The sequence below is a fragment of the Jaculus jaculus genome, chromosome 18 (genome assembly GCF_020740685.1).
Source record: "Jaculus jaculus isolate mJacJac1 chromosome 18, mJacJac1.mat.Y.cur, whole genome shotgun sequence".
NCBI lineage: Eukaryota > Metazoa > Chordata > Mammalia > Rodentia > Dipodidae > Jaculus > Jaculus jaculus.
The window spans coordinates 58,626,222-58,646,087 of NC_059119.1; the positions used below are offsets into that span (position 1 = coordinate 58,626,222).

At 38.3% G+C, this 19,866-nt stretch overlaps 1 protein-coding gene across 5 annotated transcripts in view; it reads right to left on the reverse strand.

Moving 5' to 3' along the window:
• LOC101606968 (WD repeat containing planar cell polarity effector) overlaps positions 1-19,866 on the reverse strand; it is a 262,683-nt gene that overhangs the window by 27,529 nt on the left and 215,288 nt on the right. For all 5 annotated transcript variants that reach the window (XM_045137784.1, XM_045137783.1, XM_045137782.1 and 2 more), the window contains one exon: positions 1,453-1,609. In XM_045137784.1, coding sequence (XP_044993719.1) covers positions 1,453-1,609 — 157 coding nt within the window. The remainder of the gene's footprint in view (positions 1-1,452; positions 1,610-19,866) is intronic.

Genomic DNA, 19,866 nt, shown 5'->3' on the forward strand with positions numbered 1-19,866 from the left:
TTTAGGGATTCCAGAAGATGCAAAGACCCAACTCAGCTGGCCGCAGCCATAGCTCCCCTCACTTGTCATCTCCGCACCCCTCCTGGAGCTCCACCCGTGACCTTCAGTCTGTCCTTCTGCAGGAACCAGTCTTCTGTGGCCAAGCGTATGAATGAACAGTGGGTCATTGAAGAAATCGTGGAGAGAATCTAAACATCTAAAGTCCCATGAAAATGGTAGCACAACCTACCAGGACGTCTGGCAGACAGGTTAAAGTGGTTTTAGGAGGAAAGATGATAGGTACGGAAGCGTGTGCTAAGCCCTAAGTGCTTCCGTTTAAGGTCAGCGGGGCCAGGTGCGGAGCACATGCCTTTCATCCCAGCCCTCCAGAGGCGCGGTGGGTGGACGGCTGCGAGGCTGGGACTACAGAGTGAGGTCCAGGTCACCTGGGCTACAGCGAGACCTTGCCTTAACTCCCACCCCCTCCCCCAAAAATGAGAGGCACTAAACAATCTAATAATGCGACTCAAAGTTTAGAGAATAAGAGCCAGGCTGGAGAGATGACCGAGGGATTAAAGGACCTTGCTGGCAAAGTCTGAAGGCCCAGTACTCATGGAAAGCCAGGTGCACAAAGTGCTGCAGAAAACAGATGGAACTGGAAGTTATCACATTAAGCAAAGTAGTCCAGACTCTGAAAGATAAGTCGTACGTATTTCTATCTTAAGCAGATCTCAAATTTAAATTTATTACAATATTGTTATTTATCTGTAAACAGAAGAAGGGAAAGGAGACAATGGGTGCCCCAGGGCCTCTTGCTACTGCAAACGAACTCCAGACGCATGTGCCACCTTGTGCATCTGTCTTTCTATAGGGACTGGGGGGTTGACCCGAGCTATTAGGCTTTGCAAGCCACTGCGCCATCTCCTCAGCCTCTTAGATTTTAATTCTTGTAAAAGGGGGTACATATATGTGTATATATGGGGTGTGGGTATGGGTCATGACACTAGAGAGGAGACCACGGGAGGGGGAAAAGATCTTAAGGGAGCTAAAGAGGGTAACAGCGTGCATGTGGCGTCAAAGTGCAACGGGACGATGGTGACGAAAGGGATCCAATAGGCGGGGCCAGAGAGTGAGTAAGGAAGGTCAACAAGCACAACGACGCAGTCAGGCCCAAAACTGTGTGCTGGTTTAAAAATATCTATGAAAAATGTATTCCAATAGACTATGTTAGTTTCATTGAGATCTAGAAGAACACTAATTTCGACAATATTCTTTTACATTCATGTCTGCTCCGTCATGCTTGCTTTTCCACAACTTAAGTGTAGCAATGTCTTAACCATGAGAACATAACAGTTTTTCCTTCACACTTTGAGGTATTCATGCTTAGCTGCTAATTTGCATTTGAGCATGAGCTATTTACAATGTGGAATACTAAATACTTGTGAAGTAAAATTTCAGTTCAATATCTCTTACCTGTTAGAAGAGCCATTTGGCATTTTTTGCTGAATAATATGTCTCTGCTTTGGACCAACAGAAGGAAGATTACTTGCAAATGTGTTCTCAGGTGCTAAAGATAGGCCAGCAAAAGCTTCATTTAACATATCCCTTCTGTCCAGTGGCTCCAGGAGATCTGTTTTATTAAAAATATATATATATACATAAATCAATAAGAAGAGTCAAATACATGTTCTGCTAAGTAGCTCATAAGTATGATTACCGAAAAACTTTCATATTCACTGTTAGAACTTACTGTTTTATTAATTTGCTATGTAGCACACAATGGACATCTACCATTTTATAGCCCTTTGTAGGTCCTATCATTCTTATACACACCTCTGCCAGGGGAGCTTGATAACAATAAGAATGCCAGGGGCACAGTTGGTTAGCATGTGGTTCTTATATGATAGCCTAATAATGAATGTTTCAAGTTCACATTTCAAAGCTCAGTTACATTTTGCCTATTCATAGTATTTTTCGCATAGTACTAATCAAATACTATGTTCTTATTATCCAATTACCATACTATTCTGCTGTTTTGGAAAACTAAGAAATAAACAGCAAAATAGTTTAGTTTACTACGTAGTCTCAGGGTGGTCTCGAACTCACGGTGATCCTCCTACCTCTGCCTCCCGAGTTCTGGGATTAAAGGTGTGCGCCACCATGCTTGGCTAATATTTCTGTCTCTTTATTTAATTCTGTTTTCATATCCTAAATTGACTTTCTTATTTTATTCTATTTTTGTTCTCCTGGAATTCATTCAGGAGTTTAATGTATATCCTCTTTGAACATATTTATAGTTACTTTAAAAAATTTGTTTGTCTGGATTTCATGTAAGTTGCTCTCACAAGAGGAGATTACTATAGATTAGTAATTTTTGGAGATCTGTTATGTTGTATTTTCACATTACTTGTGTTTTTGCACTGGGCTTGTATACCTGGAGTTAATTCCAGTCCCTTTTCTTCTTTCAGTGGAGGTGTTTGTCATGGTCAAGAGGTCTAAATTGTGGCTGAGTTCAAGGTGACATTTTCCTCAGTTAGACTGTTTTTCAAGACACCATGCTTCATCCCTAGAGTTGAGTATTGTCAAAAACAACAGTCTCTTGAGCCCAGCGTGGTGGCACATGCCTTTGGAGCACTCAGGAGGCAGAGGTAGGAGGGTTGCCCTGAGTTTGAGGCCACCCTGTGACTACGTAGTGAATTCCAGGTCAGCTTGGACTAGAGTGAAACCCTACCTTTTGAAAAACCAAAAACCAAACAAAATGAACAAACGAACAACAACAACAACAAAAAAAAAAACAAAAAAAAAACAAAAACAAGTCTCTAGACAGGGATAAACACACTAAAAAGGTAGGATGACATTTAAGTGCAAAATAATCACTCCTTAAGTACCAGTTGTTTCAGGGAATAAAGTACACGGATGGATAGCACTGTGTGCACCAATATATTAGTTTTTGTGGGCATGTGTGGAAAGAAAAAGAAGAGCAAAATATGGTGGGCCTAATGATTAACATTGACAAGAAGTACAAGAGGGGACCGTAAATAGAAGGGAGAGCTGTAGGTAAGAAAAGGGATTAGCTGGGCTTTGAGGTGGCTCAGTAGTTACAGGCACTTATTTGTAAAGCCTGACGGCCTGGGTTTGATTTCCCCAGTCCCCGTGTAAAGCCAGATACACAAAGTGGTACATGTGTCTATAGTCTGTAATGGCAGGAGGCCCTGGGATGCCATTCTCTCCATCCCTCTCTCAAATAAATAAATAAGTAAAATATAAAAACATAAGGGGTGGGGTGTGGAAGCCTTGGTTGTTTCAGGGTTGGCTGAGAAACAAGGGATAAAGATATGCAGCCTGTTAGCACAGAGCAGTCTCATCTCTAGGGAAGATGAGCCACAGACACTCTGAATATCAGGCCGCCCTATATCCTCTGGGAGTAGAAAGAAAACAAAACACAGGAAAGAGGGCTGGAGAAATGGCTTAGCGGTTAAGGCATTTGCCTGAGAAACCTAAGGACCCAGGTTGGATTCCCCAGGACTTAGGTAAGCCAGCTGCACAAGGTGGTACATACTTCTGGAGTTTGTTTACAATGGTTGGAGGTCTTGGTGCACCAATTCTCTCTCTCTCTCTCTCAAAAAAAAAGAAAGGAAAGGAAAGGAAAGGAAAAGAGAAAGAAGTAAGAGGAGACCCATGGGGGATTGGGCTAGCTTGCTAGATGGATCTTGGAATTATATATAAAGGAATAGCTGTAGGAGAGGAGAGAGCTGGATGGAAATATAAAATATTGAAACTCATGGTTTGATTTTGGGATTTTTTGTCTCAGTGCTGTGAGTTCCCATGTTCCTCTTCCCTCTGAGGTAGGCACTGGGTGTCTTTCCCAGCCACCCTCCACATTTGTTCATTGATAAAGGGTCTCTCCCTAAGCGGCAGCACACTGGTTCTATTGGACTAGAGAGGCTCTACTTCCCATGCTGGGATTACAGGTACACGTCACAATGCTAGCCGTTTGCCCGGGGTTCAGGCACAGTAAGCAGTCCCACACTAGCCATTCCCTAGTCACAGCATTGATTTTTTTCCTGTTGTCTTTCTGTCCTAATCTTATTTCCTTCCTTCTTGTACCTTTGAGTTAGTTTGATTTCTTCCTTCTCTGGTTTCATCACGTGTAAAGGCAGGTTGTTGATTAGAGATGTTTTTCTTTTTTAATGTGAGTGTCTACAATCTTAAGCCCATCTTTCAGCAACACTTGCATTGAAGCTCACTTCTTCAGGTATTGTGCAATTTTCACTTCCACTTGTCTCAAGAGGGTCCCTCTTCTTCACCTATTTTGGTATGTATTGTTAATATTCAAGTATTTGTGAATTTTCTGTTTTTTCTTCCTTTGTTGTCTTCTGGTCTTATTCAACTGTGATTAGAATTTTACATGATTTTAATCTTTTGAGCTTTTTATTTAAAAACTTATTTTAGGGACGGGGTGTAGCTCACTGTCAAGAGTTCTTACCTGGTATAACTTGAGGCTCTGACTGATCCGCAGGACAAGGAAAGGGAAAAACCTACTTATTTTATGTCCTTTTGGTCAGCCCAGGAAAGAGCATGTTCCATGTGCACTTGACAAGAATGTGTGTTCTACAGTTGTTGGGTGAGCGTTTTGGGTATGTCTCTCATGTCCCTGGCATAGCTGAGACCCTTTCTTCTACAGAGAACATGACAGAACTATTAAGTGCCTAGAATTAAGCTTTGGTAATTTTTCCTAGAACAGCTGTTTTGAACTGGAAGTCCATGTACCACGTTCAGTTTGCCAGTGCTTGACCTGCAGTATTTAAAAATTACTTTTCACTACTTACAGTCAAAATGACAGTTTTACATAAAAATTCAGAGCACTGGTTTTTTTTTTTCTTAAAAAAAAAAAATCAAAAGGTTTGGAAGCATTTGGCTGCAGTAGAGTGTGCACTGCCCATTTTAGTGAAGTAGGCACAGTTCACTTAATCCTAGGTTCCAGGTTGAGTTATCTGCTACATTTGTCACACTTACACTCCTGAAGCTTTAGGACTTTTATGCTTTAGAACTGGGTCACCAAAGTATACGTAATAGGCCAAATGTACCCCTCTAACTGGTTTTGTATGGTTCCTGACATTTTATTTATATATATATTATTTTTATATATAATTTTGTAATACAAACAAGTGTATGTGTGTGTATATGTATGTATGTGTGTATACACACACACACACACACACACACACACACTTCAGGCAATTGGAAAAATAGCGATATATTCTTAGGTGTGAAAAATCACATGAAAGCCAAATTTTAGTTTTATTGAAACATAGATACACTTGTTTGTAGTACAAAATTGGCGTAAGGTTAAACATAAACAATGTTAAGAGTTGAGTACTTAACTTATTTGTGACTTATAAAGCTAAAAAATACCTTTCTGATCCTTGTAAAACATTTGCTGTAGAAAAGTAGGAAAAGTTCCCTTTGCTCCTTTTTATTCTTTTGTTTCTTATGTATTGCCTCACCTTTCTTCTTCTATTTATATGTACTTATAGGATAGAATTATTTAATTTCGTATCATACAAAGCAAGAAGAATGAAAAAATTAGGAGACCTGGAACCTGTCTCTGCTTTTAAGTATCATTTTAGACAAATCATCTCATCTCTCTGAGCTCTTATTTCCACACTGGTTCAACTAAAGGGCTAAATTAGATCATCTTTAAAATTCCATGAAGCAAACAAATAACAGTAAAAAAACTAAGGTGAGTAAAAGTGTAAAGGAGCTGGACTGGGACATGACTGGGACATTCAGTTGCCTGGTGGCTAGGATAGGAACAATCACCCCTTCACTGAGTTAGGCCGTCCACGGACGTGGTCTCCAGTTGTCCAAGGACCTTGTCAAACCCCGCAACATAGGTATGATTGCTCCACTTGCTGATACAGAAACTAAGGATCCAAAAGGTTAATTGGCTTCCCCCAAACCAGCAACTATTAAATGGCTAAGAATCAAGGCTTATACCTAAAATGTTGGATATTAACACTGTGCTGTTTCATCTCAGCAAACTGTCAGACGTACAAGAACAGAAGCAAGCTTAGAACTACTGCTACACGTTTGTCTTCTGACATGAATGCCCTGTTTTCTCTGGCCATCTTCAGATTATTTTTTACATCTAATCTCTTGTTGGCTTTATACCTTCAAAGGAGATATCCTTGCCATTCTAAAACCTCCAAGGGATTTTTAGGGTAAAACACATTTCAAGATGTGTAATAACATGGAAGAATGAAAATCTTTTATAATATTGTTTGTTAAACTGACAGCTCCACTTAACAGAAGCCATTAAAATATTTACAAAGTAGCAGCTGCTCTCGTTAAAAAATACAGCTTTTTGGAGGCATAAAAATAAACAAGCTGATAAATACTAGACAAGCCATTTGACAGGTTCTTTGTGTACATTGCACGGTGTTTAGAAAATTCTGATATTTACAGAGCAATTATATTGTAAAAGCTTTTAAGTTAAAAGGACACAGATTTAGCAAGAACTGGACTGTTTAAAAGAATTTTTCAGATCCACCTTTTTATCCAATTTATGCACTCTTTAAACATAATCTTATAAAAAGTGTTAGTCTTTTGGTATGTGTTATTTTGTTTTAAAAATAAGCTTTGTCCTTACAAGATAATTAGAAATGAACCAATCTCTATTGGGCTCAGTTGAGTTCTACACTATCCTGGAATTTCAATCGTGGCTCTTAAAAAAATATAGCTTAATATCTGCATTTTTTTCCTTAGCATTCTAAGTTAATATTATATACTAGCCAGTGATTTTTGTCTTTTTAACAAAACCATCAGAATAAACACGAATTATTAGAACTTACCAATGACAAATTTTAATTTCTTCAAAAGATAGTAGTGATATGCAACTTAGGAATGAATATATGCATATTTATGTTATAGGTACATATATAATATATACCTATATAAAAAGATAATGTAAATATATACATATTATATATATATCCCCTTATATTTCATATGTATACATATATATATGTCCTACATATCCTTAAACCAATCTTGATAGTTACATAGAAAATAGATACTGGTCAAGTCTCTGAGATAATGTGAGTCCCCTGGTTTTATTTGATGACTTCTACCTATTGGTAAGAGCATTAGGCTAAAAGTAAAACCTTCTTCCAGTGACTTATAAAACTGTGGCTTATGAATAACTTGACAAAACCACATAATTTCATTGATAACTTTTTATTTAAGGCATAGAGTAATTCAAAACCTTTAAAATATTTGGTATTATTCTTTTTCTGTCAGTAAGTTCATCCTTTTCACTTTTTTTTTTTTTGAGCCAGAGGGCTCACTGTTTTACTCTGGCTGATCCTCCTCTGTTGGCCTTGAGAGTGTTTATAGATGTAGACTACTGTACCCCAACAAGACATTTTGCTTAGTTTTCTCAAATATAACATTTCCATGTTGTTTGTAAGGAAGAATGATAGTTTATCTTTTAGAGCTAGAAAATGACAGGAGAGGTAGGAGAATGCTCAGAAATTGTGACCAGCTGGGAAATAATATAAAACAAGCAAGAAGACCTAAGAGGATTAATGTTAGGTATAATGTTAAGAGGTTCCATACTAGTTATGAAATAATTAAATTGGAAACGGTCATAATGAAGTAACTCGGCTCAGAAACAGATATGCCATGCGTTCTTTTTCATACTACAGATTGTACTTCCAAATTTCTAGGTTAGTGACTATGAGTTGAGGTATCTGTACAGGCCAAGAATCTAAAAAGGAGCCATGGAGGTTTCTGAGGGGGAGAAGGGGCTGGTGTGAGGATAAATTAAAACTAAAGATATGTGGCCATATAGAAACCTACTTCTTGGTAAGCTATAATATAAAAAACACATTTGAACAAAAGACCCCTATGCAGGCGGATAAAGCTGCTCCCAGAAGTTATAGGTTATTACTGGTAACTCACAGTGCCAGGAATGAGATACTTCTCAATGAGTTGCCAGTCAAAGAAGCCACTGAGGCTCATAAAACAGTACAACTTGTTTCCATTGCTCTTGGGAAGCCACCAAAACTAAGTGATGAACCCTTATTGCCAAAGGCACCATATTTGGTTGTAAGACACAGAGAAGAGAGACTCGTTGGAAACTTCCTCCCTGCTGGATACTGTTCTCTGTACCAGAAGATGTTGTGCAAGCTCCTGGAGGAGAAGAGGCATCCGACAGTCCTGCCCAGCTGTAGACCCCTTTATATAACACAGCCATCCTGCCAGGCAAGACATGCCCACTGGTGCAACGACAGCGGCATGAAGGTGATAGGAGGAACCAGCCACCTTCTGATTGGATTTGAGGTCCACTCCCCAGGAGGGATTGCATGCTGGTACTGTAAACCTGGCCAAAAGCCTATGGCTGGGGACACAGGCCTTCGAGAGAAACTTTCTACTGTGATTATGATGAATGCACAACTTATCAAACTGCCTTCGCAATATCTTTGACCTCTGGTCAGTACTGCCTGAGGCCTCAGTCACAGGAGTCACTGGCTTCGCACAGGGAAGCTGAGGCGCAGAGGCAGAGCAGAACTGTGAGAACCAGTGAGTACTGTTTGCTTGGCCCTCACCTAAACCAGAGCCCAGGGAGCTTCCTGGGAAATGGGGCAGAAAGAAGGTGAGCACAGGAGGAAGGGGAGGAGGGCTGTGAAGCTCTCATCTAGATACAACGTGGCCATTACACTTCAGCACTCACAGCACCTGGGGTTTTCAGCAGGAGGTGGAGCCTGTCTGTTTCACCATTAATGAGGGAAGGCCATGTGAGACCCCAGACCTCCCAGAGGAGCTGATGGCAGCTAAGGACTGCTGGAAAAGGACGAATCAGGCTCATTAGTGGTGCAGCCACTGGTAAATGCCCATTCCACGGTAAATAACCTTCCACCCACGATCATGCAGGCAACCCTAAGTTAACTACGGAGTTAAAAAAAAAAAAGGCATGAATGTATGATGGGGATTAGTGAAAAAAATGGGTGTCAATGGACAGGGGAATAGGATCAAAATAACATTACACACATGTATGGAAATGTCACAACATCTCAAGAGTGGAAAAATAATTATAAAAAAGTTCTGCATCATTGGTCCTAACTACATCAAAGTAGTATGCCATGTCCTCCAGTATAAGGATATCAGCATATGGGGCTGGAGAGATGGTTTAACAGTTAAGCCCTTGCCTGTGAAGCCTAAGGACCCTGGTTCAAGGCTTAATTCCCCAGGACCCATGTTAGGCAGATGCACAAAGGGGCTCACACATCTGGAGTTTGTTTGCAGTGGCTGGAGGTCCTGGCACACCCTTTCTCTCTCTTTCTCCCTCTCTCTCTCTCTCTCTCTGCCTCTTTCTCTGTTACTTTCAAATAAATAAATAAAAATAAAAAAATTTTAAAAAAGAATATCAGCATATGTTCTATTGACAGTTTTGGTTACATTATAAAACTAAGCAAAAACTAACACAATGCCTAGGTATAAAATGCATATTATGATATATTATCATATTTCCATATAACACACTTGTTTTTAACATTGAGGAGTTTTTTTCTTGTCATTTCAGAGATCATTGACTAATTGATTTGCATAAATGGAAATAACTACTTATCACTCATTCTTTGGAAAGATGTAAATACATTGAATTTTAAGTAGATTTTTCATTCTTTTGAAAAATAGTTATTTATTTTCAAAGAGAGTGAATATGGGCATGCCAGGGCCTGTAGCCATTGCAGATGAACTCCAGATGCATGTACCACTTTGTTCATGTGGATTTACATAGGCACTGGGGAATCAAATCCAGGCCACCAGGTTTTAAAAACAAGTCCTTTAACTGTGGAACTGTCTCTCCAGTTCTTTTTGTTTAAAGGATTATTATTATTATTAACAATACAAGGTCTCATTACATAGCTCAGATTGGTCTTGAACCTGCAGTCATTCTACTTCAGACCCCTGAATGCAGTGTTTACATATGTTACAACTCGTGTCTTGTGATGAAAGTGTTTTATGAGAATTTTATGTTCTGTTGTCATTAGTATGTACTGACTGGTCTGTTGAGTTTCAGTTTCATATGCTATCAAAGTTTATCATATGAGAAAGAAAATATCAGGCCAATCTATTTCAGAGTAGATATGTAGGTAAACAAATTCTATTAAAGGTCAGATATTATACCTTATTTGTCCCAGGTCAGTCAGAAAATGTGGTGAATACCTAGAATTACCAAATTTATTTATTGTATTTCAATAGTATATTGTTAATTTTCTATAATTCAAATATAGTGGCAAGATACTAATTATTGTTTTATTTTTGTATTTACTATCAACTACATCTTCCTGGGTAGAGCCATTTTTTAAATTTATTCATGGCCCTTTGGAGGGTTCTAATGTTTTCTGCAGTCAAGTTAAGTTTACTGTCAAAAACTGAACACTATGAGATGGTTCTGTTCAATTTCATTGATATGATTGTTGGTTCTTTGATGGTTTGCTTCCAGTTCAGCAATTTGTTTGATCAGAGTCTCATTGGTTATTATGTTTTCATTTGGGGAATGAATTTGTTGATTTCTCTATAATTCCATTGGAGGCTTCCATCGTAGGACTAGGCATCCTTGGTGTAGATACATGTTTTCTAACTTTCATTGGCTCTTTTGCATTATCTACCCATTTTAGGGAGACTCATTATTTTATTGAGGAGGATGTAAGTTTTTCTCCTTTGGCTGGTGCACCCTGTGACTCAGGTGTCTGGGGGTGTTGGCCAGTCAGGATTCCACAGCTCATACAGGGAGCAGGCCTCTCCAAGCAAGGCACAATGGGACCTACCAGGACCAGAGGACTGTGAGGAGTCAGGAAATAGGGATCTGGCCTACTTATGCTGTGCTGTGCCCTCCAGTGCAGACTGGCTCAGAATTGAGAGGGTCCAGGAAACGGGCGTCTGGCCTACTCACTCCATACCGTGTGCCCGCACAGACTGGCACAGGGAACCCACACCAGGAAGCTCAAAGGTGCTTATATTAAGGCCTCCTTATATATAACAATATTTACAAATTATAATAAAGGCTTCTTTTCAAATATTAACAAATACTACTCCTCATAATTTTTTCTTGATTCGGTTTGCTAGTATTTGAGAGTTTTTATAGTGGCATTCATTGGTGAGAATGGTCTATAGTGAAATATTTCATAGGTTTCAGTTAAATGTAGTTTTTCTTGAGATGAATTTTGAGATTGTTCTCCCTTTTAACATGCTGAACAAGATTAATAAGCATTTGACAATTTCATTTTTACAAGGTTGGAAGAACTTCCCTTTAGACTAGGAGTTTGATTGTGATAGAAGCACTTTACTCTTTCTATTTTGCTTCTAAGGTAATTTATACCTAAGAATAATTGCTAGTCTAGTAAATTGTACTTTTCTTAGGAATTACTCATTCCATTTAAGTGTTTAAATTTCTTTCTACAGAGTTGGGTAGCCTCATAACATTTCAAATTTTCTTTATTTGGAATAGTAATTATTCTTTTTCAGGTCATATATTTTAATGTGTTATTTTTATTTGAAATTTACTGATTTTTATTGAAGTTTTTTTTTTTTTTTTGCAAGCCTAAGATGCAGCCAATTTTTCCTAAATGTTCCCAAGAGCACTGGAAACAAATCTGTACCCTCCATTTCCAGGGCTCCTTACAGACCTGCTTCACGGAGCATATCATTTAGGTATCTGGGTCCTTCCTAAATTTTTGTCCACTTCATCATTGTTTTGAGATAAGTATATTAAAAGTCCTCTTTACTTTGGGGTTTTTATTTTTCCTCTGATACCTTCTACCTTCTGCTTAAGAAGCTGATGCTGTGTAATTGCAGGTGTTCACGTGTCACGCCTTCACTGTGGAGCGCAGCTTTTAACATTATTGTATCCTTTATCTTTTTGATATAAGTTCTGATTATCAGACATCAAAACCAGATATAATTTATTTTCACTTGCATCATTTTCTTTTTTAATTTTAAACTTTCTGAATCAATCTAGCCTACTTCCTCTCCTTTCCCCAAAGCCACGTGTGTCTACCTGTCAATCTTATATGCAACACAGTTGAATTTTATAATTTTATTTTTGTTTTTTTGAGGTGGGGTCTAGTCCAGGCTGACCTGGAATTCATGATGTAGTCTCAGGCTGGCCTTGAACTCACAGTGATCCTCCTACTTCTCACTCTAAAGTACTGGGATTAAAGGCATATGCCACCACACCCAGCTACAGTTGGGTTTTGATTTGTTATCTTTTTGGTAAATAAGTTCATATACTTTATTGAGATGACCTTTATATTTGCCTCAGATTTGCTATGTTGTTTTATTTTATTGTAAAGCTTACTTGGTTTTCATGCAGGATCAGTTACAGGACGCCCTATGCATCCCAAATCTGCAGATGCTCAAATTCCTTATATAAATAGCACAGTATTTGCATATAATCTACATATATTTTTCCATATACTTTAAATCATCTCTGGGCTGTTATAGCTCAATGGTAGAGTGCTTGCCTTGTATGACAGGTTCAATTCCTAATGCCACACACACAAAAAGTCTCTAGATCACTTGTAATGCCTAATATAATGTAAATGCTATGTAAACAGTTGTTAGTACTATGTTGTTTAGGGAGTAATGACTTTAAAGATCTATATATGATCAATATACATACAGTTTTTCCCCAAATATTTTCCACCCATAGTTTGTTGAATTCATAGATCTGAAACCTGTGGATATGGAAGGCATACATACATACATAAACAGATGGTGCCAGTCTTACTTTATATGAATATGTACATTTTAATGCATATGCAGGCTTGTGTTTCTATACCTTTATATGACTTTAGATACCTATCATTTCCAGAAAAGCATTATCTGTTGGTTCCTATTTGTGAGCAAAATTTAGCTACACATTTTTACCTTTCCTTTTCTTCTTCACAATATTAGCAATATTTTAGTAGCATTGGAATTAAACCTAGGAACATGTGCATGATAGTTAAGCATATTTCCATTCCTAAGTTGATGTTAGATATTTTAAAAATATTTTTAATTATTTATAAGCAGAAAGAGAGGGGGGAAAGAATGGGTGTACCAGGGCTTCTTCCTGCTGCAATGGAACTCCACATACATAGGCCACTTTGTACATCTGGCTTTATATGGGTAAAGGGAAATCAAACTCAGGCCATCGGACTTTGCAAGCAAGCACTTTAACCACTGAGCCATCTCTACAGCCCCTAAAGCTTTAAGTAATATAATTTCATACATCCAGCCAGCACCTGTAAGGCAATCATTGTACTTTTACTCTATTTGTTCTCTCCAGTTTTGATAGTTTTACTGTATTGTGTTACCAACTCTCTTTATTTATTTATTTATTTTGGTTTTTCTGAGGTCGGGTCTCACTGTAGCTCAGGCTGTCCTGGAATTCACTATGTGGTCTCAGTGGCCTTGAACTCACGGTGATCTCTTACCCTTGCCTCCCGAGTGCTGGGATTAAAGGCGTGTGCCACTATGCCCGGTTTCACTGACTCTTTTTAAGTGGTTCACTCAGTAGCACTGAGTATATTTACAACTGTTGCTGTGAGACAGAGCTCCAGAATTTTGTCTTCTTGTTAAACTATCAATTAAACATTTCTCTGTCTATTAAGTCTCCATCCCTTGATGATAACCTTTCTACTGTCTGTTCCTATGCTTTTTGACTCCTTTAGATCATTTGTGAGTGAAAACACAGCTTTTGTTCATATGTGACTAGCTTCATTTATAGTAGATATCTTTTATTTTACTAATGGATATTGATTTTCTAAAAGTATGGGTTTAATAACATTGTCATACATGTATATGATATATATTGATCATACTTATCCTTGCTACCCTTCTGCTCTACCCACAGAGTACACCTGTTCCTCTTTTCTAGAAACCCCTTTCTAGTTCCATTGGAGGGGTAAGTACATGTACGTGTGTGTGCAGGTAGAAGGCTAGAGGACAGCCTTGGGTGACCTTTGGGTAACATCCACCTTTTGGACAGGGTCTCTCACTGGACTGGAACCCACCCACTGAACTGAATAGGATGATCAGTGAGCTCTACGATGTGTCTGTCTTCTATGCATTGGCTTACAAGCATGTGCTACAATGGCCAGCTTTGTAAAACGTAAGTTCTGGGGATTGAACTTGGGCCCTCATGCAAGCATTTCACTGATGGAGCCATTGCCCAGATCATCTTTAAATTGTACTTTCTGCATGGGGGAGAAGATAGGTGACGTTTGTCTGAGTCTGGCTTATTCTGCTGTGATGATACTCTCTAGTGGCGACCACTTTCCATAAACAAGATGACTACATATAGATACGCTTATCACAGTCACCGTAATTTTTAATTCCCATATAAAATGAATGTATAAAATTTTTAAACATGCAAAACTATACAAATTTAAGTCATGTAGGTAATTTAGAAAATGGCCAAAACCTAGCTTCCTGTAATATGAGAAGTCAAGGTTACAGTTGGACTGGGCTACATAATGAGACAATGTCTCAATTTAAAAATTTTTTAATTAATGGGAAGATGGGTCAGTGGTTGAAGGTGTTTGCTTGCAAAGCCTGCCCATCTGGTTTCAGTTTCCCAGGTCCCCAAGTAAGCCAGATGAGCCAGTGCACGTGAGACCCTGGCATGCTTCCTCCTTGCTTCACACAGGCAAATACATTAATAAAGACAAAAGAAGGCCAAATTAAATGCTTTTTCCCTAAAGCTTCATTAGCAGAGAAAAAGTTGTCTGTCTTTTGAGACAGGGACTCATGAAGCCCACCCTGACCTGTAGTACTAGGTAGCTGAGAATGACCATGAACTACTGATTCCCCTTGCCCTCACCTCTCAAGTTCTGGGATTACAGGCATGAGCCACTGTGCGTGGCTCCTCTAAGAAATAAAAGTAAAAATTTTAAATTGAAACAGTTTCTACTAAGGGATACTTATAAATAAATATATGGTGTATATAAAGTATGTATGAACTATAACATGATATGGAATTTGATTAGGTTAACTTAAGAGAAGTTTTACTTATTAGCACAGAGAGATATACAGGAGAGGGGGAGAGGGATGAGGGAGAATGGGTGCACCAGGGCTTCTAGCCATTGTAAATGAGTGCCAGATATATGTACAACTTTGTGAATCTGGATTTACATGGGTACTGGGGAATCAAACCTGGGTCGTTAGGTTTTGCAGACAATGGCCTTAATCACTGAACCATCTCTCCACCCCTAAGAGAAATATTTTGAGTCATTACTTCCACTTATTTATTAACTGGTAAGGCTTTTGAATCTAACAAGTACTTCAAACAAGAATCTGGATAAAATGAATACCTTATATTTTTTCCATTGAAGCACTGTCTATAAAGTAAGAAACAAAACAGTGTCCCTGACAGGGGTTGCCTAACTGTGGTCACGCCATATCCAGTCTTCTGGCTGTTGGTCTGTCACCTGTGAGCTAAGAATGAACTTAGATTTTTTTATATTGATTTTTTTGAGAGAGGGGGAGAGAATGGGTGCACCAGGGTCTATAGCCACTGCAAACAAACTCCAGATGCATGCGCCACCATGTGTATCTGATTTAAATGGGTACTGAGGAATTGAACCTGGGTCCTTAAGCTTCACAGGCAAGTGCCTTAACAGCTAAGCCATCTCCCCAGCCCCTAAATTTAAAATTTTAATGGTTAGAAAAATGTCAAAGAAAGAGTATTTTGTGACATCAATATTATGTGCAATGTATATTTATACCTATTAAGATTTAATGAAATGTACTTGATCTTCCATTCATATGTTGACGGGCTTTGCACTGTGCATGGAGTAGATGTGACAGAAATTGTAAGTCGTACAAAACCCAATACACTTCTTGGTTGGTCCTTTACAGAAAAATTTGCCCATTTGTCTTTTAAAGCATTTCATTGACCTCACAAAGCTGGTTCCATTAGAACCAGAAGTTTTAAATCTTCTTCCCCAATTTTATTTTAGTTTTAACCAAGTGATCAAATAAAAAGTTAACAAATTGAGAGTCAAACCACCTGTTTAAGTTTCATTTATAACAGGTAAATTCTTGAGAGCAACAAATAAAATATTTGGAATAGCTTTCTTTCTCTTGAACTAAAATCGTCAGCTGTCATCTCGGAGCAAAAGGGAAGACTAACATATCATTTTGTGCTGGAGCACATAATTAATGGACCAGTGCACACATTGATGAGTTTAGATGAAAAGTGTCTGAAATCTGAACTACTGGCTTTCTTTCCTTGTTACTTCAAAACTGGTTTGGGCTTTAAACATCAACTTACAGGTGTTTGTCTTTTCTTATTTGTCAGGTAAATAGTCTTCCCAAGACATAGTCTGGTCTACCTCGAAAAGAAAACCCCAGGAGGCCCACAGTGAAGCACAAGGAAGGAGGGCAGTGCCTGGTGCTCATGCAGGTTTCTCTCCTGAGCATTTCTTTCAGCAGTGAAGCATCAGGAGTGGTATCACTGATACTTATATTGCTGAGTCATCTTCAAGCAAATGCTTGTTCATTTATAATAAATGAATTAAAACCTTTAATACTTATCTAAAAGCTAGACATAGGAAGTATTACCTTATTGACATTTAGGAAAATTTTTACTGTTGCAAGTCAGGTTATAGTCAAGGAAAGAGAGAATTATAGGGTTTTTACTATCCTATACTGTATCTCTCTGTATAGTTTGAATTTGTTTTTGAGTTCATATTTCTTTTAGTAAGGTGAGGATAACATATAATATATACTAACTTTTTAAAAAAGGAAATAAGGATCAGATATCTCATGGTCAGGAAGGAATATTTAAACTATTAGTAAAAAGTCAGTCAACTAATACTTGTTTTTCTTTTTTTCAGTTCAGTCTTATATTCATCTAATACTCTGCTAACAATCATATATTTTGGCTTCTTCAATTATAATGTTTTAATTTAACTGGGCACTTCTCAAAAATATCATCTGCTTTAAGAAAGATTGTTTTGTAATTTCTTTAAAATACCTTGACTATTAATATACACTTTAATAAAGCATATAGTATTTTAGAATGCAGATTTAAAGCCCATTACAGAAGTTAAAAAATAATTTGGTCTTTTTTGTGATAAATATAATTTGGACTTTAATTTGAAATACTTGTTGAATATCTCATCTGAAGTATATTGGTGGTTGAATTATCTAACTAGGATATTTAAATATATAGTTTGTATATGTATGTGCATACACAGTGTAATAAATCTTTGCAATGCTCTTTACTGCTAGGTTTTCCTTATTTAGTTTTTTCCAGATGGGTGCTTTTATGAGTCAAAACGTAGGAACATTTTCAGAATTTACCTCTAGGCATTAAGGCAAAAAGAAGTGAGGGTATTACATCCTGACTTGTTTAAAACATCACTACACTAGTCTGAATGACAGCGTGTAATTTACAAGCAGGGTGTGGCTAATAAAGTCACTGAAGCAGACATAAGCATAGGTTTTCCCTTATATACACTCCTGGCCTGTCAGTCACTTCTCCCAAATGCTTTGTTGCACAGGCATGCCAATAACTAAAAGCACATTTCACCAGTTTTGTGCCCAAAGGCTTTTGAAAGGCTATGCAACCAAACCAGTGTTTGGAAATACCTGATTAAAGCTGAAGCCTTTATGAAGAGACTTTTATTTCCTCCAGGAGTAAAAGCATCATTGTGTTTTCTTAAAGTAACTGCTATAATGCATCAAGAATAAAATCATGTTATTAAGACAGTTAGTCTCTTGTTTTTCCTTATTTCCAGCATTTTTTATATTTCCAGAAAGTATTTACATGAATAATTTAGATTTTCCTGACGAGGTAAGAAGGTTCAGGGTGACATGGCTGTAGACCAACTTACACCTTCCAATGGCTTAGTGCATAGTTATGCATGCGGCACAGGAACAACCTATGGCTTGGCACAGTTCACCCCTTCCCCGCTGCCCGCACGTGGCATTCTTAATAATTTCCTTCTGATCTCTGCATTATCTGGTATGTTCTAGCCCATGTGTGGTAATTTAGCACATCGTTTCAACTTAAAGGTACAGATACGGGTAGTAAAATCAGGGCAGTAGACAATAAACATTGTGCATGTGTTAGTACTTTCCAGTGTTAGAAAACTGGTTTCCATTACATCAGATTTCAAAAGCAGACAAGGGGAGTACAGGCATTTCACTTCATGCACACCTTCTCGTATTGTGACGGGGGCAAGGAGCCAGGAGTGTTCCATACACCACAAGTAGCTGTAGAGCTTGTCGTCCAAGTATTACCCATCTATCTTTTCTCCACTTGAACAGTAAGTAGGGGAAAAAGGGTTCTCCTTTTAGGATAAGTCTCTCAGCAATGCCTTTTACAACTGAATATGAACTGTGGGGAGAAGATGAAGGAAATAATGGTGGAGGAAAGCTTGTATGCCTGTACTGGTCACACTGAGGGGCTGGTCAGACCAGGGACACTAGTGAGCACATAGCACATATATGATTGTCAAGGTCAAAGACATCTGAGGATTTGTTCTAAATCCATTCTGGGGCTGTGCTGAAGGGTATATGCACAGCAGGCGTCCAATGTGGGATAACAAGCTGGCATGGGATGCTAATAGCTGTCCAGTGCGCAGCAGGGTAGTGGTGCTTTTCTTCACATACAGAACCAGGAGTTTTGTCACATAACTTCCCCATCCCCTGCTTAGCACCCTAGGGAGCTTTACTTGAAAAGGGTCTTCATGTGGTCAGGCATGACTGCAAGTTGGGGATAGAATTTGTTTTCATTTAGTTATTTCAGCTACACAACTGACAGAGACCTAATATCTAGAATCTATAAAGAACTTAAAGAACTAAGCAATAAAAGAAGTAAGCAGTCCACTCAGAAAATGGGGCAGAGAACTGAATAGAGAATTCTCAAAGGAAGAAATACAAATGGCTAATGCATACATAAGAAAATGTTCAACATCCTAACCATCAGGGAAATGCACATTAAAACTATGAGATACCACCTTAATTCAGTCAGGATGGCAATCATTAAAATATCAAATGACAATATATGTCAGCGAGGATGTGGGAAAAGAGGAACCCTCGTTACTGCTGGTGTGAGTATAAATTTGTAGAACCCCTGTGGAAATCAATATGGAGACTTCTGAAAAAGAGGAAATAAAGCTACCAATGATCCAACTAATCCTCTACTCCACACTTCACTGTAGCGATATTTGCTCAACCATGTTTATAGCTGCTCAATTCATCATAGCTAAGAACTGGAATCAACCCAGATGCCCATTATTGGACGAATGGATAATGAAGATGTAGTACATTCACACAATGAGATTCTACTCAGCAGTAAGGATGGACTTGGAACAGATCATACTTGGCGAACTCACACAAACACAGAAAGGCAAACACAACATATTCTCACTCCTCTCTGTTTCTGTACCTGGAGCAGCCTGAGTTGTTGGCATACATGAAAGGCACCTTGAGGGACAAACAATAGGTATGGAAGGGTCATGGGGAGTTGCAGTCAAAAGGGCTCTCCTTTGTGATTTCTCCATGTATAGCAACATCTACCCAATTTTCAACAAAGGTGGCCAAAACATCCTCTGGAGAAAAGTCAGCCTCTTACACCAGTGATGAGGGGAAAACTAGTTAACTTGCATTTAGAAGAATGAAATTAGATCTATATTCTTATCCTGTAGAAAAACTAATTCAAAATGGGTCAAAGACTTTAATAGAAGATCTTAAGCTCTAGAACTACAATAAGAAACATAGGGGAAAATACTGTCATGTGCACACATAGACAAAGAAGTTCCCGAAAAAGACTTCATCAGCTCAGGAAATAGTCACATAAATTGACAAACAGAACAATATGAAATG